The sequence below is a fragment of the Phyllobates terribilis genome, unplaced genomic scaffold (genome assembly GCF_046119375.1).
Source record: "Phyllobates terribilis strain yellow unplaced genomic scaffold, ASM4611937v1 Scaffold_1__5_contigs__length_1240528914, whole genome shotgun sequence".
In the NCBI taxonomy this organism is placed as follows: domain Eukaryota; kingdom Metazoa; phylum Chordata; class Amphibia; order Anura; family Dendrobatidae; genus Phyllobates; species Phyllobates terribilis.
Genome location: NW_027362761.1, coordinates 171,896,118 through 171,921,559, shown reverse-complemented (window position 1 = coordinate 171,921,559; position 25,442 = coordinate 171,896,118). Strand labels below are relative to the sequence as shown.

Here is a 25,442-nt window from a genome sequence, read left to right as displayed (position 1 = left end):
GCCGGAGGACCTCCCATATTTAAGGCACCTCCTCCAAAATGGAGGTGCCCGAGCAATGTTGTTGCAAAGCCTTCACTCTGCTTCAGCCCTCAGGTCCCGTTTCCAGTTACCAGCCAGTCACCTGCCAGATTCCTGCTTGTTACCTGCCAGTCACCTGCCAGATTCCTGCTTGTTACCTGCCAGTCACCTGCCGGATTCCTGCCTGTTATCTGCCAGTTACCTGCCTGATTCCTGCTTGATACCTGCCTGATATCCGTTTACCTGCCTGCAAGCCTGCGGTCCGACGGTCTGCTTTCCTACACCTGTCAGTCTGTCTATGGACCAGCCTGCTCGCTCACCTGGGAGCGCTCATCGGCTACCTGCCTGCTAGCCTACCTGGAGGCTCTGCCGTCACTTGCCGTGACCACCTGCCTGTCCAGAGACTCTTGCCTGCTCACCTGGGAGCGCTCACCTGCTACCTGTCTGCTAGCCTACCTGGAGGCTCTGCCGTCACTTGCCGTGACCACCTGCCCGTCCAGAGACTCTCGCCCGCTCACCTGCTACCTGTCTGCTAGCCTACCTGGAGGCTCTGCCGTCACTTGCCGTGACCACCTGCCCGTCCAGAGACTCTCGCCCGCTCACCTGGGAGCGCTCACCAGCCACCTGCCTGCTGTCCCTCTACCCAGAGACTGTCCCTGTCACTTGCCGTGAGTACCCGTCCTTTTACCCAGAGACTGTCCCTGTCACTTGCCGTGACTACCTGCCCCTCTACCCAGAGACTGTCCCTGTCACTTGCCGTGACTACCTGCCCGTCTTCCCTGGGAGCCACCCGCTTCCTTACATGGACTACCCCCTTGTATAGTTGCACAGAGGTTCCACCTCCCAGACCCGTTACATGATCTTTTTACTCTGAGGCCAGAGACGGGGACAAGGGGGCATCTTCTACGTCTGGAGGAAAGAAGGTTTAATCATAATCACAGACGGGGATTCTTTACTGTAAGAGCAGTGAGACTATGGAACTCTCTGACGCATGATGTTGTAATGAGTGATTCACTACTAAAATTTAAGAAGGGCATGGATGCCTTTCTTGAAAAGTATAATATTACAGGTTATAAATACTAGATTCCTTGATAGGGCGTTGATCCAGGGAAATAGTCTGATTGTCTTATGGAATCAGGAAGGAATTTTTTCCCCAATGTGGAGCTTAGTGTTTGCCACATGGTTTTTTTTTGCCTTCCTCTGGATCAACATGTTAGGCTATGGGTTGAACTAGATGGACTTAGTCTTCCTTCAACCTTAAAAATTATGTTACTATATGTATTTTAAATTTCCATCTGTCTTATTGTTTTTTATGCATCATGAGAAAAGGCGTCTAGCATGCCAGAAACGCATTGGTGGGATGGCCGTTCTAGATTTTCCTGCACTGCTTTTAATGGTATTGGAAAAAATTATTGAAGATTTTACAGGAACACATCCCTGAAAGCTAGATCTATTTCTTTTAAAGTGGCTTGCAAAAGTATTCACCCCCGTTCGCTTTTTACCTATTTTGTTACATTACAACCAGTGTTTAAATATGTTTGTAATCCGATTTGTGTGTGATGCAACAGCACTAAATAGTTGTTGAAGTGAAGTGAGAAAAGTATAGACATAAATTTAATTTATGGGATCAAATAACTAAAAATTGGCATGTGCATATGTATTCACCCCTTTTGCTATGAAGCCCCTAAGAGTTTCTGGTGCAAGCAATTACCTTCACAAGTCACATGCTTGGTGAGAGGAAGTCCACCTGTGTGCAATCTAAGTGTCACATGGTCGGTCAGTATATACACACCTTTTCGGCAAAGGCCACAGAGGCTTCAAGAGGCACCACTAACCAAACACCATGAAGACCAAGGAGATCTCCAAACAAGTCAGGTACAAAGTTGTTTAGAAGTACAAGTCAGGGTTGGGTTAAAAAAAATATCCCAATCTCTGATGATCCCCCGGAGCACCAAATACATTATCATTAAGTATAAAGAACATGGTACCACAACAAGCCTGTCAAGAGAGGGCCGTCCACCAGAATTCTCAGCCCGGGCAAGGAGGGCATTAATCAGAGTCAGCACAGAGACCAGGTAACCAAAAGAGTATCTGTCCATATGACCACAATAAATCATACACTCCATAGAGGTGGCCTTTATGAAAGAGTGGATACAAAAAAAGAGCATGGACCGCACCTCCAAAAAATCATACATTGATCTAATGCCTCTCTGCAAAAATATATATAACTGAACATGAGGTTCTTAGTTTAACATTCTGATCAGACTGTATGAAGCCCACTGCCACGTCACAGCATACCTCTTAGTGGGTCCTAATGTTTCCTGCCTCAAAGGATCGGCGCCGTGCGCCAACCACCAGTGCTGTGGCAATGCACCAGCAGGGCGGGCGGCCCGGTGCCTCACAGCACCCATGCTGCAAGACTCCAGGCCGCGCCGCCTCACAAGCATGGAAGAGTGGGCAGAAAAAATCCTTAACTTATACAAATTGTAGGGCTCGTTTTGAGTTTGCCAAAAGACATGTGGAAGACTCCCCAAATGTATGGAGAAAGGTGCTGTGGTCAAATGAGACCAAAATTTTACTTTTTGTCTACCAAGGTAAACGCTATTTCTGCCGTCAAACCAACACAGCTCATCACCCCAAGAACACCATCCCCACAGTGAAACATGGTGGTGGCAGCATCATGCTGAGGGGATGTTTTTCGGTAACAGTGACAGGGAAAATGGTCTGAGTTGAGGGAAAGATGGATGGTGCGAAATACATGGATATTCTTGTGCAAAACCTGTTTCAGTCTGTGAGTGATTTGAGACTGGGACAGAGGTTCACCTTACAAAAAGACAATGACCCAAATCATACTGCTAAAGCAACACTCGAGTGGTTTAAGGGGAAACGTGTAAATGTTTTGGAGTGGCCTAGTCAAAGCCCAGACCTTAATCCAATTGAGAATCTGTGATCAGACTTGAAGATTGCTGTTCACCAGAGGAAACCATCTAACTTGAAGGAGCTGGAGCAATTTTGCCTTGAGGAATGGGCAAAAATCCAAGTGACAAGAAGCGGAAAGCTCTTAGAGACTTATCCAAAGCGACTTGCAGCTGTAATTGCCACAAAAGGAGGCTCTACAAAGTACTGACTTTAGGGATGGTGAATAGTTATTCACACTGAAGTTTTCAGTTATTTTTTACAATTTGTTGTTTGCTTCACAATAAAAAGAAAACCAAATGTTCACAGTTGTAGGCATGTTCTTTACATGAACTGTGAAATTCCAGGTTGTGAAGTAGCAAAACACGAAAATGCCAAGGGAAGTGAATACTTTCGCAAGCCACTGTAGGTTAGTCGAAATTGCGCCAAGACACTGGTGTGGTCCCGAGCCCCGGTATGCCGGGGTTATTTACCATGAACAGGCTTTTGTAATTTAATTTTATTTCATTTTTGTTATCCAGTCTTTAACCGCTTCGCGACGCCCCATTGTAGATAAACGTCGGCGCTTGCTGGGCTCTGTGCAGCGCCGATGTTTAAAAACGGTGGGTGGTCCCGCAGCGCTCAGGACCCCCAGGGTCCTGCAAGCGCTGCGGTACCGGTTCAGAGCGATAGCTCTGACATGTGGCATCATGGGGACCTGATTGGATCAGGTCCTCATGATGTTAACCTGTTCCTATCTTCTAGATGCCGCGATCCATAGCGATCGCGGCATTTAAAAGATAGTGACAGCCGGTGGTCGGCGATCAGGACCCCCCACATATCTTAGCAGCGGCGGGGATCCCGGTGCTGTGACCTCTGACATCATGGAGACCTGATTGGCTCAGGTCTCGATGATGTCAGCGTCACACCAGCCAATCAGAGAGATCACTAGGGAAGTTTGTTTTAGCAACAAACTTTCCCGGGCGATCTGGCTGATAAATACACTGTTTCTCCTCCGATCTCAGTGAGAGAGCAGAGGAGAAACAGTGTGACAAGAGCTGTCAGCCTTGCCACTGTAAAAGTGAAAAAAAAAATCAAAAAAGAAAGTAACGTTAGGGTTAGTCAGTCCTGTCAGATCAGTCAGTCCTGTCAGTCAGTCCTGTCCTGTCAGTCAGTCCTGTCAGATCAGTCAGTCCGGTCAGTCAGTCAGTCCGGTCCGGTCAGTCCGGTCCGTTCAGTCCGGTCAGTCCAGTCCGGTCAGTCCGGTCCGTTCAGTCCGGTCAGTCCGGTCCGTTCAGTCCGGTCAGTCCGGTCCGTTCAGTCCGGTCAGTCCGGTCCGTTCAGTCCGGTCAGTCCGGTCCGTTCAGTCCGGTCAGTCCGGTCCATTCAGTCCGGTCAGTCCGGTCCGTTCAGTCCGGTCAGATCGGTCCGGTCAGTTCGGTCCAGTCCGGTCCGGTCAGTCCAGTCCGGTCGGTCCGGTCAGTCCGGTCCGGTCGGGTCGGTCCGGTCAGTCCGGTCCGTTCAGTCCGTTCAGTCCGGTCCGTTCAGTCCGGTCCGTTCAGTCCGTTCAGTCCGGTCCGGTCAGTCCGGTCCGGTCCGGTCAGTCCGGTCCGGTCAGTCCGGTCAGTCCGGTCCGGTCCGGTCGGTCCGTTCAGTCCGGTCCGTTCAGTCCGGTCCGTTCAGTCCGGTCCGTTCAGTCCGGTCCGGTCGGGTCAGTCCGGTCCGTTCAGTCCGGTCAGTCCGGTCCGTTCAGTCCGGTCAGTTCGGTCCGGTCAGTTCGGTCCGGTCCGGTCAGTCCAGTCCGGTCAGTCCGGTCCGGTCGGGTCGGTCCGGTCAGTCCGGTCCGTTCAGTCCGGTCCGTTCAGTCCGGTCCGTTCAGTCCGGTCCGTTCAGTCCGTTCAGTCCGGTCCGGTCAGTCCGGTCCGGTCAGTCCGGTCAGTCCGGTCCGGTCAGTCCGGTCCGGTCAGTCCGGTCCGGTCGGTCCGTTCAGTCCGGTCCGTTCAGTCCGGTCCGTTCAGTCCGGTCCGGTCAGTCCGGTCCGGTCAGTCCGGTCCGTTCAGTCCGGTCAAAAAATATAAAAATACAATGGCCCGTCAGACTTATACCACAGAGGAGGTGTATGCCCTGCTATGTTCTGACACTGATGACAGTGCAATCTCAGATGGAGATATGGATTTTGAGGGCTTTAGTAGCGGCGACACTGAGAGCTCAGAAATGAGCAGTGATTCTGGTCCATCCTCAAGCCCAAGGACCAGTACAGCAATAGGGGCAAATAGCGCTACTGGAGAAACGTCTCCAAATCAGGGAACACTGCCCAGTACAAGCGCTGTCCCTGCTACTAGTGAATTGGCGCACGCCAGTGTACAAGGGGCTTTGCAACATGATCTAGCCTTTCCCAGATGGGAGGCTTCGGATTCGGCTGCTCCATTCAGCCCTGATTTCAACGCCATTCCTGGTATAAATGTGGAGGTGGAAGATTTTGGACCAATTCATTTTTTTAATTTGTTTTTTTACAGACAGCTTGCTAGAGCATATTGTCGTGCAAACAAATTTATACGCATCCCAATTCATAAGCCAGAATCCCCGATGTTACTATGCTAGGGCAAATTTATGGACACCAACTAATGTCCCGGAAATAAAAAAATTTTTAGGACTTACATTTGCCATGGGGCTTGTTAAAAAACCGAGCATTCGATCCTACTGGTCCAACCACCCTGTTCAAGCCACCCCTATGTTTTCAGTCGTTCTTACTAGGACCCGTTATGAAATGCTCATGCGGTTTTGGCATTTTAACGACAATAGTCAATGCCTGCCCAGAAATGCCCCAGAACATGACAGGTTATATAAAATTAGACCCATCATTGAAAATTTGTCAGAAAAATTCTTAAGGCTCTACACCCCAACACAAAATATTTCTATAGATGAGTCCCTTGTAAAATTCAAAGGAAGACTGCACCTCAAGCAATTTATCCCATCTAAAAGGGCAAGGTTTGGAATAAAGATCTATAAAATGTGCGAAAGTTCAACCGGATACTCATCCGCTTTTCGCATATATGAGGGGAAAGATAGCCAACTAAACCCACCAGGATGCCCTACTTATCTGGGGATATCTGGAAAAATTGTTTGGGAGCTGATAAGTCCATTTTTTCAAAAAGGCTACAATCTATATGTGGACAATTATTACACCAGCATACCCCTATTTAAAAGTCTGGTTGAACACAACATCGGGGCTTGTGGGACCATCTGTAAAAACCGTCAGGGGTTTCCACAACCATTAGTCAACCAAAAGTTTCAAAAGGGGCAGTCAGGGGCTGTACGCAACGGAGAGCTGCTTGCCCTGAAATATAGGGATAAGAGGGATATTTTTGTCCTCAGCTCGATCCACACAGATGCCACAAGGGCCACTGTAGAACTAGGATCCACCACTCCGAGGCAAAAACCTGTGTCAGTCATTGACTACAACAAACGCATGGGGGGTGTGGACCTTGCAGACCAGGTTCTACAGCCATACCAGGTATCAAGAAAGTCCTATACCTGGTATAAAAAGTTGGTTATTTATTTGTTTCAGGTGGCCACATACAATTCTTTTGTGTTGTACAAAAAAGCAGGAAATTCCGATCCTTTTCTTGATTATCAAGAAAAGGTAATTGAAAATCTTGTTTTTCAAAGTGTTAGCCCCGCTCATCCATTAGAATCTGAGGATGTGAAAAGACTCACTGAGCTACATTTTATTGCACTTATTCCAGCAACGGAAACAAGAAGGAACCCCCAGAAAAGATGTCGTGTATGTACTAAGAGAGGAATGAGGCGTGATACCCGCTACTATTGCCCACAATGCCCTTCATTGCCAGCCTTATGCGTCACTGACTGCTTTAAAATCTTCCACACAGAACCACGTTTTTAAACTGTAAAAATGTATCCCAATTTGTCATTCAAACATTTGGTTCATTTAGTGAATGACACATTCGAGTAGAGCTCACTTAATTTCCAGGGGGTAGCTTCTGGAAATAATCCATTGAGTTAAAATGGTCACTAAACCCATAGATGAATTCCCAGAGGGGTGTCATTTCCAAAATGGGTTCACTTCAGGGGGGATTCTTTAGTTCTGTTACTTAGCGCCTCTGAAAAGTGCCAGAACAGCAGAATCCCCCCTGAAGTGACCCCATTTTGGAATTACACCTCTGTGGGAATTCATCTATGGGTTTAGTGACCATTTACCTATCTACTTATTTTCCCACCACTAGATTAATTTATACAGAGGAGTAGATTGTAAAATTCGGTCACTTGTTGGGGGTTTCCTCTGTTTAGGCACCTCAGGGGCTCTCCAAATGCAACATGGCGTCCGCTATCGATTCCAGTCAAATTTCCATTCCAAAAGTCAAATGGCGCTCCTTACCTTCCGAGCCATGCTGTGCGCCCAAACAGTGGCTTTGCACCACATATGGGGTATCAGCGTGCTCAGGAGAAATTGCACAACACATTTTGGGGTCCATTTTTTCTGGCTGCCCTTGTGAAAATTAAAAATTTGAGGCTAAAGTAGCAGTTTTGTGTTAAAAATGTGTTTTTTTATTTTCACACTTCAACATTATAAAATTCTGTGAAGCCCCTGGAGGTTCAAGGTGCTCACCACACATCTAGATAAGTTCCTTGAGGGGTCTAGTTTCAAAAATGGGGTCACTTGTTGGGGGTTTCCTCTGTTTAGGCTCCTCAGGGGCTCTCCAAATGCAACATGGCGTCCTCTATCGATTCCAGTCAAATTTCCATTCCAAAATTCAAATGGCGCTCCTTACCTTCCGAGCCATGCCGTGCGCCCAAACAGTGGCTTTGCACCACATATGGGGTATCAGCGTGCTCAGGAGAAATTGCACAACACATTTTGGAGTCCATTTTTTCTGGCTGCCCTTGTGAAAATTAAAAATTTGAGGTTAAAGTAGCAGTTTTGTGAAAAAAAGTTAAATGTTCATTGTTTTCTTCCACATTCCAAAAATTCCTGTGAAGCACCTGAAGGGTTAATAAAGTTCTTGAATGTGGTTTTGAGCACCTTGAGGGGTGCAGTTTTTAGAATGGTTTCACTTTTGGGTATTTTCTGAAATAAAGGCCCCTCAAAGTCACTTCAAATATGATGTGGTCCCTAAAAAAATGTTTTCGTAAATTTTGTTGTAAAAATGAGAAATCGCTGGTCAACTTTTAACCCTTATAGCTGATGTAAAGTAGACGTGTGGGAAATGTTATTTATTAACTATTTTGTGTGACATATCTCTCTGATTTAAGGGCATGAAAATTCAAAGTTTGAAAATTGAAAAATTTTCAAAATTTTCGCCAAATTTCCGATTTTTTCACAAATAAACGCAAGTTATATCAAAGAAATTTTACCACTATCATGAAGTACAATATGTCATGAAATAACAATCTCAAAATCAGGGGGATCCGTTGAAGCGTTCCAGAGTAATTACCTCATAAAGTGACAGTGGTCAGAATTGAAAAAATTGGCCCGGTCACGAAGGCAAAAACAAGCTCTGGTGCGAAGTGGTTAAAAAAGATAAGCCATCAATATTAAATCAGTGGGGGTCTATCGGCAGCTTCTTCAATCAGTTGTTAGAAGACGATGCAGGGCTAGTGCAAGAGACGCATCCTCTTCAATGCTTACAGCAGCTGCAGGATTGTTGGTCGTTTTTAGATATTTTAGCGTTGTTCTATTCTCTTCAGTTAAGCCATGCTGCAGTTTCTTGTAGTCACTAAAAAAATATGACACCGGCAGGCACTAATGAGCTTGCAGCCTGTCTAAACATTGCAAAGGATGAGTCACTTGCACTAGCGCCACAGCCCCTTCAATCCATTGATTGGAGAAGTTGCCGATTGATGGACCCCTAAGTATCTAATATATATGGCATAATAAGGATAAGCTATCAATTTTTAACACCTGGTTAATCCCTTTAATTTCCTCTAAAAAAAAGAGGGGGCAGAATTTGGTTACTCTAAATATAACCTTCACTTTCCCATTGTTATACTTTAATAAATGTTGCCCATGCATTTCCTTTGTCACAATGCTATAGTTATGAGATGTTCTGTGGTGTCATAAACCACGATCTAAGAAGAACTGGTCTTAATGGCTGCCAAAATTACCACCCATGTGAATTTAGACATATAATCCTGAAGTCAATCCTTTTCAATATTCAATAGAAATGCAATTTACTAGTCCACATCCACTAGTTTTTCTGCATTCTCTGGTAATAATATAGTAACCCTTCTGATAGTCTCAGTTATAATAATACACTAGCACAATCTCTACATATACTCATTCATTATGAAAACAAGTTTTGCAATGTATTACTTTTTTGGTGCCTACAGCACTAGGACAAGGGCTGACTTGTACTGTACAGGAGGCTAGCATTAGTTTGCTGAAACCCCAGGGATATGATCATTAAATCTCATAATTCTCATAATTTACCATTTCTTCAAATCACTGCTACTTGCTGCGATCTACAAAGTAACCAGTTTGTGCTTTTCTAGTGATTCTAAGAGTGCAGTTACACTAAATATATACATTTAAGAAAAAAGCCAATCCCAGAAATGCTGGCACACCTGATAGGCAAAATAATGTAACTGTATTAACAAGCAAAGAAAATCAAGCTATATGCAAAAAAAGAACCGGTCACATGAAATAAAAAACACATTCCTAACAAAGTGGGGGAACCCAGTATAATACTGACAAGAATATAAAAATCAGACTCTGGAAAAAGATTGATAGCAAAATGATGTGTATGTCCAGATGGGATATATAAGATGCCCAATACTTGTAAGGTAACAATAAGTAAGCATATAAAAAAATGTGGCAAATTATTTAGTATCCAATATAAATATCACCTAAAGACAGCACATAGGATCAAAGTCTTAATGGTGGGATAAGTTAAGGGCTATTGACTTAATTTGCACTAAACCATTGCAGTTGTTAAACAACCGCTGATCGGCTACATGCAAACCAATCGGCAGTCATTTAATAGCCAACTTTCCTGCAAACAGAACGAGCGTTAACATGATCGCTCTGTGTGCAACCTTAAATTAATTTCTCCCGACAAATGAGCATTTTGCCTGTTCATCGGGTGATTGGCAGCCTAATTAGACCGGCCAAGCGAGCATTCCTAGGAACCCTCATTCTAGATAATCAGCCAGTGTAAATGCACTTTAAGGCTGCGTTCACACATTGCGTATTTCCCTGCGGTTTTTTACGCGCGCGTATTTTCCTGCTTTTTTTACCTGCGTTTTTTTACGCAGGTAAAAAAAGCACCTCCATTCACACACTGCGTTTTTTTACGGAGGTGCAGGAGAAATGAAGTGTGACGAGCATGGACACCTGTATGTAATGTAATGTATGTGTCTGTATGTGTATGTATGTATGTAATGTAATGTATGTGTCTGTGTGTCGTGTGTGTACTGTCTGTGTCTATGTGTCGTGTGTGTGAGTGTCCCCCTAGCAGTGTATGTACAGACAGCTTCTGGCTGCAGTACATACACTGCTAAGTTATTAAAAGAAAAAAACTATGGATACTCACCTATCCGATGGATGGGAGAGGCTTCCGGTCCGGTCCCGCGGTTTCCAGCATCTGCCGTGAAGCGATCAGCTGACTGTCGGCTGACCGGCTTGTAAATCAGCTGACCGGCCGGTTAGAAGCCGGTTAGCTAGCAGCTGATCGCTTCACCGGCAGATGCTGGAAGCGCGGGACCGGACCGGACGCCTTTCCCATCCATCGGATAGGTGAGTATCCATAGTTTGTCCTGCGCCTCCGTAAAAAAGCGCTGGAATTACGCAGTGTGTGAACACCGCTGCGTAATTCCAGCGCTTATAATGGGCACAATAGTGAGAAAGCGCAGGACGCAGCTGCGTAAAGAATTGACATGTCAATTCTTTACGCAGCTGCGCTTTCGCGCTGCGTAAAATCACACAGTGTCTGAACGGCAAAGTGAATTTCCCATTCACTTTGCTGGCAGACACAAGGCACATTGCGTATTTTGAAAAAGCGCTCGCAAAAAAACGCGCGGAAATACACAATGTGTGAACGAAGCCTCAGTCTTCATTTCTTTTTGGACTTTCTCACCTGCTTGATCTTGTTGAACTAGGGACTGTCAGAAGAAATATCCATGTTTAACCTTCCTGACGGGTCTACATGGAAGCAAGAACCAATGGTTCCCCTCTGATAAGAGAATAGGGACCTATGGCTAATTACTCCCTAATGCATGTCACGTATAAACCAGATAATGGGACAATCACATATTTTTAAAGGGCGTTGTCTGACAAAAACAGCCTCTTTTTATTTAACTGCCCCGGCCATCACATTCCTGGCCATCAGATGACTGCTAGACATTTTCCCTGCAGTCACTGGTACAGGGCAAGGTTTGCTCCAGAATGTATGGGCCGCAAACAAACCTTAATGTATGGACCGGTTACAGGTCTCCTGACCCAAACTCAACAGCCCCATTTATGCATGAGGCTGTTGAGCTTACGTCAGGAGATCCCCAGCTGGTCCAGACATTGTGGCCCGCACTCAGACCAAGAAAATCAGATCTGTGAAACTGGCCTTAATGTACTATTATGAATAGTCAAACATGAAAAACAGTAATGGATGGCTTGAGTGCTCTAAAGTTCCTGTTCATCAACTCTCTGTTCAGATCCATAGACGAGAACCTCCTCTATGATGTCTCTATACCTTAATTGGGTATGTGGAAAGAGATGGAGCCATCCTTTTAAGTATTACGCTGCACTGTTTCGGTAACTTCCATGGGTGGAACGGCCTGCTCAGCAACGTCACACCCTGCGGCTGCCGCATATAGACATATTAGAAAATAGTAAAAGGCATTGGTACTTTCCAGCCAAGTTTCAAGAAAAATGCACACCAGGACACGGCCGGCCCCCTTTTGTTAGAAGGAGATAACACAGGTGCAGAATGCTGATGAACAATCACTCTCACCCACTCTCACTGGAGGAGCGACTGCCTAGCAGTAAAGCTGCACACAGATGAGACTTGCAGTAAGGTGCAATTGACACACTCGCGGCACCGTGCCTGGTCAGCATCCTGTTACACGCCCCTACTATTCGATTAGGTGGGTTGCCCGGCACCCTATCCGTCCATCGCAGAGGTGCAAAGCCCCAACTCACAAGGTCACCAAGACATACTGTACATTCCCACTGAGATAGGAATACCCTTTTAAGTACAATAGCTCTAATGTATTATTCTCGATCTTTATTCTTTAATAATGAAAAATATATCTGAAAATTACATTAGTACAGTTTATTATATTATGACATCTCACAATATAGGTAATTTTTGGGAAGTCCAATGGTCCAGAATTCCTGGATGAGGTGTGCACAGCTGTCACATATCACAACAAGTAAGTGGAAGTTATCTTGCACTTATATATTTTTCTCTGGCTGCTTTTTGACAATTATATTTTTTTTTTTATATAAAAAGAGTTTAGCAGGTTAAAGTATATAAATATTAGAGCACTTGTCTGTCTCCAGCGCACCTGTGAAATCATAGAAGTCACTTTGTGAAATGTAGAAAAACTGTGGACCCCATTTTATCATTTGCATTTTTTAAGTGACTTTTCCTTTTTGCCTTATTGTATTTGTTGCTATTTTATATTCCAAATTATTTAAAATGGCACATGTAGGTTGGTGTATTTTGCATACAATCAAAGATTCTTTTTTTTCTTCTCTTTTACCCTTTATTTTAAGAACAAAAAGTTGCATGACCCTTTATAATGTGTTACGTCAATCTTCATCTGCTCACAAATAAAATCAGACAGATTTTATACTCCAGTGAGGAGCTGGAGGACAGTTGTGCAAAAATGTTGTAACATTTTGAGAATTCAGAAATGAAGAATTAAATGGGTTGTTCAGGTTTGGGATGAAAGTCTGCAGTCACTCTATGTGACTACAGACTTCTCAATCCTAACAGCATTTACACCGCATGCTGTCTAGATTCTCCGGTGCTGGCAGCGATGTGATTTGTGTACTTCCAGCCACATTCCAACTAAACATTCCCCGCCTCTCAATACAACCGAATTGAGTAAGGGCTAGCACGTCTAGTTGGCACGTGACCGGATGAATGCAAATCGCATATTTGTGGTCACATGACCGCTCGCTCTCGCCGCAGGCACGAGAGAATCTTGACAGCATGCAGTGCACATGCTATAAGGATTCAAAAGTTTGTAGTCACATAGAGTGACTGCAGACTTTCATCCCAAGCCTGGACAAGCCCTTTTACGGAAAACCGCTCCCACATTGTGAAACAAAAAAAAAGTAGGCAAAACCAAGTAAAGTTAACTTATTAAAAGGGTTAAAACTAAATAGTGAATAAGATACAAACAGAAAAGTTACTATTCATGCCTTTTTTTTTCTTGAGAAAACATGGTTCCAAGATATTGATGAATTGGGGCCTAAGTGTCTCCCACCAACCATGGCGTTCTCTACGACAACCGCTTCTCAATCACTATATTCCCAATGTCGGCCCCTGGTCTCCTGGAGATCGCATGACGCTGATGTGTCATGTGACCCCTGCACCCAATCTGCAGCCTCTCTCCTCTCACTTCCTTTGGACTTTACTGACAACCAGAGGTGGTCAGAGAGCAGCAGCAGCTCTTACTTCTTCCAGATTACAGTTTTGTCCAAAGGAAGTGAGAGTGAAGCGGCTTCTGATTGGCTGCAGTGCTCACATGGCATAACAGCATCACACGAGCTTGACGTCGCTGTCCGCACTGGAGGTGAGTATAGGCTGTTACTATTTTACATGGGGGCATATAGTGAGGGGTTTTAGTGGACAGCCCCTTTAATATCACAGTAGAAAGTTGTGTTTTCACATGTCACTACCATATAAATACGTATATGTGTACCTAGACTACTAATAGTGAACATATCAATACACCCACAGCAAATGTCACCAGTGGGATGTCCGACAGTTCTTTTCAGATAAGATCTTTTCATTAACATTGCACAAACCAATTCTAATTATTTTCTATTATTGTTGTGTCTGTTATTTCAATTAAATGACAAGACTTGTATGAACAAATGAGACATTTCACAGGATAGTAGGAAAATATTTATCCATCCAACAGGGTCAACAACGCTGTGGCACATTCTGTGTAATTGAGGTGTGCCGAAGATTTAGGGAGAGGCTCATTGCCTTAAAGCCTCAGCAGATGTACGTCTATTAGGGCTTGTTCACACTCTGCGTTTTTGCCGTGGTTTTTCTGCGCATTTTTCAAGGGTAATAAAATGCTGCACTCTACAGTACCAGCAAAGTGAATGAGATTTCTTAAATGTCATGCACATGCTGCTTATTTTTTCCTTGTGGGTTTTAACTAAGTGTTTTTTCAAATCTGTAGCACGCCAAGTCTTTCGGCGTTTTTGTAGCATTTTTCACCCATACAAATGAATGGAGAAAAAGCACAAGCAAAAACGCATCAAAAATGCAGGTAAAAACACGTTGAAAGGACATGTATCATACACCGTGTTTCCCTTGCTATCTACAGCATGTAATAAAGCAGTCCTCACAGACCCCCAACAAATCATATTTTCAGGATTTCCTTGGTATTTCACTAAGCGGAGCCTAGGTGTATGTGAGGTATCAGATATATACTCTGTTCCATTATTGTGTATACTACTGAGCTATAACCCAAGTATTTAATGTTTGATTTCAGGGCCCCTGATTTCTATGAAGAAGTTAAAATCAAGCTACCTGCAAAGCTCACAGAAAAGCACCACCTCCTCTTCACATTCTACCATATCAGCTGCCAGCAGAAACTTGGCACCTCAGTAGAAACTGTTCTGGGATATTCCGTAAGTGAGAACGTCTCTAGCCATGTTTTATGCATGATATTGTGTTCTATATTACATGTTATGTTGATGTCACCGGTCATACATTCATTCCTGTCTCTTCTTCAGTGGTTACCAATCCTGATAAATGATCGGCTTCAGACAGGACATTACTGCCTCCCTGTGGCCACCGAGAAGCTGCCCGCTAACTACTCCATGCATTCTCCAGAGGTAATCTACCATGTTTGTCAGAGCAGGGTCCTATATCAGGTTTCACACTAGGGAAACTCTTCAGTTATTTCTACATTTTACAGAGACACGCAGTGTTTATTAGGTCAGATTCACATGTGCAATTTTTTGGGAAAATAATGTAAAAAAAAATACTGTATAGAGGAAAGATTTTTGGTGGGAAGAATAGAAGGAACCAAGGCGAAGAGGAAGACCAGCAACCCGATGGCTTCATACAATCAAGATAATGGCGGAGAGGACCCTCGTGGACCATCTAGGCTTGCACAAGATCGATCTTCCTACAGAGCGTTCATCCATCAAGTCGCCATGGCTGGAGATTGAGCTGAAGGCCGTTAATAATAAATCTCTTCTTTAACTTTACGACCGTTTTTTACGGCAAATCCAGGAGTGGGTATGAAGAAAATGGGTGATGTGTAAATCATTCCTGTTTAGTATACTTTTCCTTCCTTTGGTTTAAGAAAACAGCATCAAAACTGCATGTGTGAATCCAGCCATATGTAAACTGTTGTCACAGTTGGTTTGTCGGACTGTGAAGTTCAGAACAGGATTGTCTTGTAGCGCAGTGGCTGGTCGTGGTTGATATATACGCTGCTATCTTCTATACAGGCCAGTAAGTGAAAAGGATCTTGCAGGATTTTTTTTAATGGCTGAATAGCATTAGATAGGATAAAATATCAAAATGATGTATAGTAGACTTGCCTCGCAAATTCCCCTCTGTTCCTGCTCCACTGTTCTGATTGTCCTACCGGTCTTTATTAGCTGCTGCAGTGATGATATTCTTACTACCAACATGACCGCTGCAGCCAATCATGGCCTCTAGTTATGTAAGGACTGTGCAACCATCACTTCTGATGCCAGTGATTTGCTGCCATGGTCTTGTGCGGATACTCAGAAGAATAACAAAAACCAGTTGGCAGAGCAAGATCAGTGGAAGATTTACCAGGACACTAGAAATTATTTATTAACACATGACCAACTATCTGCCCATTTTTTTTAAACCCTAAAAACCAAATCAACCTTATTATATCCACAAATAATATCTGGTCTTATATTTCCAGAAGGCTTAAGTAGAAATAATTGTCCTGTACTTCAGGACTGAGAGTTCACTTTGTAAAGCTTTATAAAGCATCATATCATATACTCCTATAGAGAAGGTGCAGAAATGGAACCTTACATACTTTATTGGCGGGCTCATATATCTGCACCCTTGCAGTAGGTTCTACAGTCCATACTACATGACTGCAGTTTCTCATATATAGTACGATATTTTTTCAACCACAGCAATTTTTAACATTGCAGTCATGTTTGTGTTCCCAAAAATCTCTGAAATGTATCTTATATAATCCTTTATATAGTACTTAAAGGGGTTTTCCCACGAACAAAAGTTGATTTTAATCAATAGATCTCGGAATAATAATAATTTCCACAATTGGATGTGTTAAATAAAATGTCCCTGTGCTGAGATAATCTTATAAATGTGCCCCTGCTGTGTACTGTGTAATGGCTGTGTCTGACCGTACAGGAACATGGTCTGATCATATCACATCTCCTGGGCAGGGGAGGAAGCAAAAGAGTATACAGACATTACAGCAGGGGATCACAGGGGATTATTTTTATGAGGTAAAACATTTCACTGCCTGTCTTTAAACAATGTTTTACTTCAAAGAAAGGAACATTTGCTGTAATGTCTGTATACTCCCCACCCGACCAGAGATGTGGTATGGTCAGACCATGTTCCTGTACGGTCAGACACAGCCATTACACAGTACACAGCAGGGGCACATTTATAAGATTATCTCAGCACAGGGACATTTTATTTAAACACATCCATTTGTGGAACTTATTATTATTCCAAGATCTATTGATTAAAATCAACTTTTGTTGGTGGGAAAACCCCTTTAATATTTCCATGTGCAATGGGGGTCACCTGAAGACTAGTGAGATCTTTCAGGGTGCAAACAGTACCAAGCGGGTTGCAGCAGTAGCAAGTTACTAAAGTAATTATCTCCTACCTATTCATGACACTAATTAAATAGTTTTGACGGCAAAACATATTTCCTTAGTCAATATATTGCAAGAAATCTCCATGTCAGGTTCATTGTGATTCATCCAGCCCTGCGCTATACGACACCCCCATTCTGTCTTCACAGCCACATCCAATCTGTGTACAATGGGAAGTTAGGCAAAGGAGAAGGGAACCTAGGAGCCACTATGCAATGAAGTCTTATACCTGCAAACCAACCAATCTTCCAAGGTCCATTCTTTATGGCTGTGTAATTCCTTGTTGTGTTCAGGTGAGCACAGCATGTGGCTAAAAGATTTCGATGACCTGGTCATTAAAAAGCTAAACACAGATCTTCAGGCTTAAGGCTATGTGCCCACATAGCAGATTTGATGCAGAGCGTTTTTGCCTCTCTGGCAGAAAAAAACGCATGCAGATTTACATGCGTTTTTTCTGCCAGAGAGAAGTGTTTTTTCAGCGTTTTTACATGCGTTTTCGCATTTGTTTTTTCAAGCAGTTTTCCAAGCGATTTTGAGCATCACTTGGAAAGTGCTTGACAAGTTGGTCACACAATATAAATCCATGCAAGCGGCATGGATTTATAATGTGTGAACAACTGATGCTTTAAATGCAGCTTCTATAGTAAAAAAAAAAGAGAATTAAAACGTTAAAAATAAAAAAAACCTGTATACTCACCTCTCCGGTCGCCTCCAGTCTGCTCCCGGCAGCGTCCTCTCTCTTCGGCGTCCCGCGGTGTACTGGCAGGACCTGCAGTGACGTCATTTAGTCAGCTGATGGTCACGCGACCATCACTTGACCGCCTACGTCAGTGGTCGTGTGACCATCAGGTGACTAAATGACGTCACCGCAGGTCCTGACAGTACACCGCGGGACGGCAAGGAGAGAGGACGTGGCCAGGAGCAGACCGAGGGCTGCCAGAGAGGTGAATATACAGGTTTTGTTTATTTTTAACTTTTTTATTTCTTTTTTTCACTGCTTGGTAGGCGGGATGAAGAGTTGTAGTCTCCTCTTCATCCCGGGTACCACATGCACCACGATTACGCTGCAAATTCGCGCCCAATGAATTTAATTGAAACGCAGCAAATCCACATATACCTGCGGGTTTGCTGCGTTTCAATGTTCCTCAATGGCCGCGAATTTGCAGTGTAATCGCGTTAGAAATGGTCATGCTGCGTTTTGCAACGCAATGCGAATTTGGCGCGCGAATTAGTGCATCATGTGCACAGCACATCCGAATTCACATTGCTTTGCATGGCAGACGGTTTTACAAGCGTTTTCGCTGGCGTAAAAATGCCGCAAAAACGCTACATGGGCACATGGCCTTAAACTGAAAACATATATTTTTTTTGCCTTAATTATGACAAAATTTTTACTCCAACAAAGCCTTGTTTTTTTGAGGTGTAGCAATGTCCATTAGAAGATAAGTACAGTACAGGAATGTTTTGTAAGTGAATGTAAGAGACCATGTTATTCAATATGCTGCTAAATTGTCTGAAAATCCTTTTAATAAAGTTAAAGGGGTATTCCCATCTCCAAGATCCTATCCCGATATGTAGTAGGTGTAATAATGATAATAATATTAGCAAATACCTCCAATTAGAAATGTAGTGTAGTTCTTCTGATTTGCTATGTCACCCCATGTGCAGGGCATGGCAGTAGCTTAGGTATCCATGATTACGACCACTCATACAGTGACAGATGTTAGTGGTCGTAACTATAGATATTTAAGGTACTACTATGCTCTGTACATGGGGTAAGCGACATAGCTTATCAGTAGAACTATACTACATTTCTAATTGGAGCAATTTACTAATATTATCATTATTACACCTACTACATATTAGGATAGGATCTTGGAGATGGGAATACCCTTTTAAGGCCGTTTTACGGTGCACGACTCTCATGAACAAGCGTTCCTAAAATTTCCCGTTTCCTGATAATCGTGCAGTCTAAACAGACTTCCGATCACCCGACGGAATGAGCAAAACACTTGTTCTTCAGGTGAAATAATCTTTTGTGCCAAAGATCGTTCTTCATAGCAGCATAGCATCCTGTATAACAAAACCTATGCTGCCAAGACCAATGGCAACCTATGTGCACTGAATGATCTATTACAGATCGTCCATTGTGCATCTAAAACCGGGTCAGACTGTGTAAATAGGCAATTAAAGACCACCGAGTGGCAAGCATGTTACCAATCTGTACACTTTAGCACTGTACACCGCACCGTGTAGATGAACCCTTAGTCATCAGCTCCACAATAACTGATAATTAATATTTGATTACTGTAATTCATGTGCGTTTACATTGTTTACATCATTTACAGAAATTACCAGCTCAACCGATACCTATTAAATGGGTGGAAGGACACAAGGGGGTGTTTAACGTGGAACTTCAGGCCGTATCTTCAGTGCATGCCCAGGTATTATGCCTTTGTAATATGAACTCTGGAGAAAATGATTTATGAAAGGACAATTAAAGTTTTGTAGTTGCTGATTTCATTAAGATTAATCTGTAGAGATAAGGGACCTTGTGTTCTTGCGTTCATCTTATTAATACATGCTGCTTTGTGTGCCACGTCCATATGATCCAAATTTTGCTTCTGCTGCACCCTATGTGGTTGTACACAAGTATGGACCTCTCTGCCTCGGTACTTTGCCCTTGTTTGTAAAAAAACTATAAGTTTCATCCTTGTTATAGACATCATAACTGAATAAATGCATATATTGTTCAAATCTATGTTATATGCACCTGTCAAATGAGGAGAGCCGCATGACAGGCTGAAGGCAATTATCTAGTCATTTTGTCCTATTTCCCATCATATTTAGAATGTGTACAGTCATGGCCAAAAGTTTTGAGAATGACACCAAAATTATATTTTCACATGATCTGCTGGCCTCTGGTTTTTATTAGTGTTTGTCTGATGTTTATATCACATACAGAAATATAATTGCAATCATATTATGAGTACCAATAGGTTATATTGACAGTTAGAATGAGTTAATGCAGCAAGTCAATATTTGCAGTGTTGCCCCTTCTTCTTCAAGACCTCTGTAATTCTCCCTGGCATGCTCTCAATCAACTTTTGGACCAAATCCTGACTGATAGCAGTCCATTCTTGCATAATCAATGCTTGCATTTTGCCAGAATTTGTTGGTTTTTGTTTGTCCACCCGTCTCTTGATGACTGACCACAAGTTCTCAATGGGATTAAGATCTGGGGAGTTTCCAGGCCATGGACCCAAAATCTCTATGTTTTGTTCCATGAGCCATTTAGTTATCACCTTTGCTTTATGGCAAGGTGCTCCATCATGCTGGAAAAGGCATTGTTGGGCGCCAAACTGCTCTTGGACGGTTGGGAGAAGTTGCTCTTGGAGGACATTCTGGTACCATTCTTTATTCATGGCTGTGTTTTTAGGCAAGACTGTGAGTGAGCCGATTCCCTTGGCTGAGAAGCAACCCCACACATGAATGGTTTCAGGATGCTTTACAGTTGGCATGAGACAAGACTGGTGGTAGCGCTCACCTCTTCTTCTCCGAATAAGCTGTTTTCCAGATGTCCCAAACAATCGAAAAGGGGATTCATCAGAGAAAATGACTTTGCCCCAGTCCTCAGCAGTCCACTCCCTGTACCTTTTGCAGAATATCAGTCGGTCCCTGATGTTTTTTCTGGAGAGAAGTGGCTTCTTTGCTGCCCTCCTTGAAACCAGCCCTTGCTCAAAGAGTCTCCGCCTCACAGTGCGTGCAGAAGCACTCACACCAGCCTGCTGCCATTCCTGAGCAAGCTAGGCACTGCTGGTAGTCCGATCCCGCAGCTGAAACAGTTTTAAGATACGGTCCTGGCGCTTGCTGGTCTTTCTTGGGCGCCCTGGAGCCTTTTTGACAACAATGGAAGCTCTCTCCTTGAAGTTCTTGATGATGCGATAGATTGTTGACTGATGTGCAATCTTTGTAGCTGCGATACTCTTCCCTGTTAGGCCATTTTTGTGCAGTGCAATGATGGCTGCACGTGTTTCTTTAGAGATAACCATGGTTAACTGAAGAGAAACAATGATACCAAGAACCAGCCTCCTTTTAAAGTGTCCAGTGATGTCATTCTTACTTAATCATGACTGATTGATCGCCAGCCCTGTCCTCATCAACACCCACACCTGTGTTAATGGATCAATCACTAAAACGATGTTAGCTGCTCCTTTTAAGGCAGGACTGCAATGATGTTGAAATGTGTTTTGGGGGTTAAAGTTCATTTTCTGGGCAAATATTGACTTTGCAAGTACAGTAATTGCTGTTAAGCTGATCACTCTTTTACATTCAGGAGTATATGCAAATTGCCATTACAAAAAATGAAGCAGTAAACTTTGGAAAAATTACTATTTGTCTCATTCTCAATACTTTTGGCCATGACTGTACAGGTAGACAACCTCATGATAACATGGTAGTACCCATGGCTTTTGAAGGACCTTCTAAATACCATATTTGTGTTGTCAGGACAGCCACTTGGAGAAATTCCTCACTCTCTGCCATGCACTGGAAGGTCCTGTGACTTTCCCAATTCGAGTCTTGGATCAAAAGATCACAGAAAACTCCTTGGAACATGAACTTAAACTGAGCATAATTCAGCTAAGCTCCTCCAGACTGGATCCCTTGGTGCTTTTCCTCCATCTTGTTTTGGACAAACTGTTTAATCTTACTGTACAGCCGATGGTGATTGGAGGGCAGACTGGTAAGATCATACATACTACTTTATTGTTAGGAAATACCCTCATGGAGGTCAGTGGTTGTGAGTACTGGGAATTAAAGTGTTTATCCCAACTGGACCAACCCCCTGTGAGACTAAACCTAGCCCTCCACCAGTCCTAATTCTCTGGCTGCCAGAAGTTGGATTGTCCACATAGTTCAGATGTGTCCAAACATATGATTGTAAGCCAATGCACCAGCTAGTATGTTTGTAATAATGTTATATTACCTTTTTTTGTCTTTTTCAATTATTGATCAGTTTAAAAAGGTTTTGGGGTAAAAACAATAAGTAGATTAGCAGCTGCAGAATTATCCTTTTATGGCTTACTTTTTTATTATTATCATGTGAATACAGAATATTACATTAACATATAATATTTTTCTGTCCAGCAGCTTGTAGTTATTAACATGTGAATACAGAATATTAAATTTACATATAATATTTTTCTGTCCAGCAGCTCATAGCTAGAGACCCCTTAACTATTGTGAACAGATTATAGGGATTTTGAAATACTGCAAAACACATAATAATAATAATAATCTTTATTTTTATATAGCGCTAACATATTCCACAGCACTTTACAGACATTACCGTCACTGTCTCCATTGGGGCTCACAATCTAGATTCCCTATCCGTATGTCTTTGGAGTGTGGGAGGAAACGCTATATGGACAAAAAATGTTAACGGGGGCTTATGTGAGGACTCAATGCAGCCAGTCAAGTTCTTCTACACCAAAGTTACCCAACCATGCCTCTATGGACCTTGTTTTGTGAACCGTCGCATAGTCATGATGGAACAGAGAAGGACATTCCCCAAACTGTTCCCACAAAGTTGTAAACTTAAAATTGTTCAAAATGTCTTGGCATGCTGAAGCATTAAGATTTCCTTTCATTGGAACTAAGGGGCTGAGCCAACCTCTGAAGGACAACTTAATAACATTATCCCTCCTCCACCAAACTTTACAGTTGGTACAGAGCAGTCAGGGAGGTAACGTTTTCCTGATATACCCAGACTCATCCATCAAACTGCCATGATTTGTCACTCCATAGAATTATTTTAACTACTGCAGATTTCATTGGTGGCAAGCTTTACACCACTACTTCCGACGCATTGTGCTTGGTGATGCAAAGCTTGCGTTGAGCTTCTCCGTACCATGAATATCCCGGCATACGTTTTTGAGCTGATGTTAATGACACAGGACGTTTTGAACTCGGCATTTATTGAATCAAAAGAGCGGTGATGACTTTTACACACTGGGCACCTTAGCACTCCGTGACCCCACACTGTATCTTTACCTGGTCTATCACTTCGTAGTTGCTTTGGCTCTTAAAAACACAGTTGATGGTGGAATGACTTGACATGTAAGGACTTGTTACACCTATTGGTCCTATTACAGTGTTAAGCCCCTGTCTCACATAGCGAGATCGCTAGCGAGATCGCTGCTGTGTCACGGTTTTGGTGACGCAACAGCGACCTCACCAGCGATGTCGCTATGTGTGACACTTTGCAACGATCAGGCCCCTGCTGTGAGGTCGCTGATCGCTGCAAAGTGTCCTGGACCATTTTTTGGTCATTGCTCTCCCGCTGGTCAGCACACATCGCTGTGTGTGACCAGCGGGAGCAGCGATCAGGCTGATAACTATGGTAAACATCGGGTTACTAGGGGCACACGCGCACCTAGTAACCCATTGTTTATCATGGTTACGAGCCTGCTAAAGTGAGCGGTAACCTCCCGCTTACTGTAGCAGAGTGGTAACCATGATAAACAACGGGTTACTAGGAGCGCGTGTGCCCCTAGTAACCCGATGTTTACCATAGTTACCAGCCTGCTCCTGCTTCAGCAGGCTCGTAACCAGGAGCAGGACATCGTGGAAAGATTCTTTCCACGATGTCGCTGCTCCCCTGATCGTTGGTGAGCCTGCCTGTTTGACAGCTCACCAGCGACCACATAGCGACGCAGCAACGATCCCTGACAGGTCGTATCGTTGTCGGGATCGTTGCAGCATCGCTAAGTGTGACGGGGCCTTTACACTCAAATTCATTGAGGTCTTTAGAATGACCCTTTCTTTCATAAAAGTTAGTAAAGGCGGGTTGTATGGCTAGGGGCTGGGAAACTGAATGAAAAAACAGAATTCAATTATTAAAGGGAGTTTGTCATGTTGAAAATGGTATCTGATTTGCAGACAGTATGGTATAGAACAGGAGGAGCTGATCAGATTGATGTACATTTTTGAGTGAGAAGTTTCAGTAAACCTCACATTCTATTCATTCAAATCCCTGGTGTTTATATACAGTACATATGAGTCCAATGGGTGGTCCTATTCAGTGAGTGACAGTTTTCTCAGTGCAGTCTGATGTTTTACACGCACCCATAGACTTGATTTGCGGTGCCACTCGCACAATGCTGTGTTTTGTTTTTTTCTCATGCCAAATCGGCTGACTTGTTTGGGATGTTCAGGAATTACTATGAAGCAATGGAAATCTACACTTTAAAGGGAATCTCTAAGTTTCAAAAACAAGTCCTGCAATCCCTTTACATGTCCAGTGTGTTCCTCTGTTACTGAGAAATCAGCGTTTGAATTGTTATGCTAATGAGGCTGAAGAGCTCTGGTAGATCTGAAGCCTCTGTCACTTTAGCTGTATTCCCCGCCCAGCGCCGCCTACTCCTGCTTGACTGATGACTCCTTTGGCTGACATCATACAGCATAGAGGCTGTCAATCAGGCAGGAGGAGGTGGCGCTGGGTGGAGAATAGAGCTGGAGTGACAGAGGCTTCAGATCTAACATACTAGATTAGCCTCATTTGCATATCAATTCAAATGCTGATTTCTCAATAATGGAGGAACATTCAGGGCATGTAAAGGTATTGCTGGAGTTGTCTTTTAAAAAGCTACCAGCTCATATAAATAGTTTGTGGGGAGGATGTAATGCTGCTGACGATTCTCTTTAAACCATAGCCCACATTGCTAAAGTATCACTGGATTTTACAAATATCATTTTTTCTGAACAGTATTTTTTACTTTTTAAAGCTAAGAGCTTGTATTGTAGTTATAGATGTTAATTAAAATATTATAGATGTGGTCACTGAAATTATCAAAAATACCACTTTTTTTCCAAAAAGTCCTCTAAAAATTTCTCTATAGCTGCTGTATGAACATCAAAATGCATTTGTTCTTCTGCCAGCCGATGGCAGTACTGTTCTTTTTATAAAATAACTGTATTCTCTTTTTGCAGCCACCTTTTCCCAATTCACCTTTGAATCAGTGGTTTCCATAGTGAGCAGCCTTCATAATAGTAAAGACCTCAGCAAGGACCAGCATGGAAGAAATTGCTTACTGGCATCGTATGTGCATTACATATTCCGTCTTCCAGATGTTCAAAAGGACATGTATATAACAGGTACTGTGTCCACACCGCATCCTCTAATGTCAGTTTTCTTATTGTTCTGCTGATTATTAGCTAGCACCTCATTTTCCAAAACTGTCTGTGTGTCTGGATGATTACACTGATTTTTTTTATGACAAATGCTAATAGTACTCCAAATCGTAGTCATGTGCAAGGCACAAAGAATAGACTAGGCAAATAGTACAGTGTGAGAATACACGCTCAGTACTGGAGGACAAGGTGGAAAGTCATTATTGCAGTTCTAGACTTTATTATATGCACATTAGTCTGTTATCCAATAATCCAGTCATTTCTAAACCACTGATGT

The 25,442-nt window shown here is 43.2% G+C and overlaps 1 protein-coding gene across 2 annotated transcripts in view; it reads left to right on the top strand.

Moving 5' to 3' along the window:
- The window catches only part of DOCK8 (dedicator of cytokinesis 8), a 271,022-nt gene that overhangs the window by 167,687 nt on the left and 77,893 nt on the right, over positions 1-25,442 (top strand). For both annotated transcript variants that reach the window (XM_073669505.1, XM_073669522.1), the window contains 6 exons: positions 12,227-12,297; positions 14,608-14,746; positions 14,852-14,953; positions 19,321-19,416; positions 21,482-21,716; positions 24,965-25,129. In XM_073669505.1, coding sequence (XP_073525606.1) covers positions 12,227-12,297; positions 14,608-14,746; positions 14,852-14,953; positions 19,321-19,416; positions 21,482-21,716; positions 24,965-25,129 — 808 coding nt within the window. The remainder of the gene's footprint in view (positions 1-12,226; positions 12,298-14,607; positions 14,747-14,851; positions 14,954-19,320; positions 19,417-21,481; positions 21,717-24,964; positions 25,130-25,442) is intronic.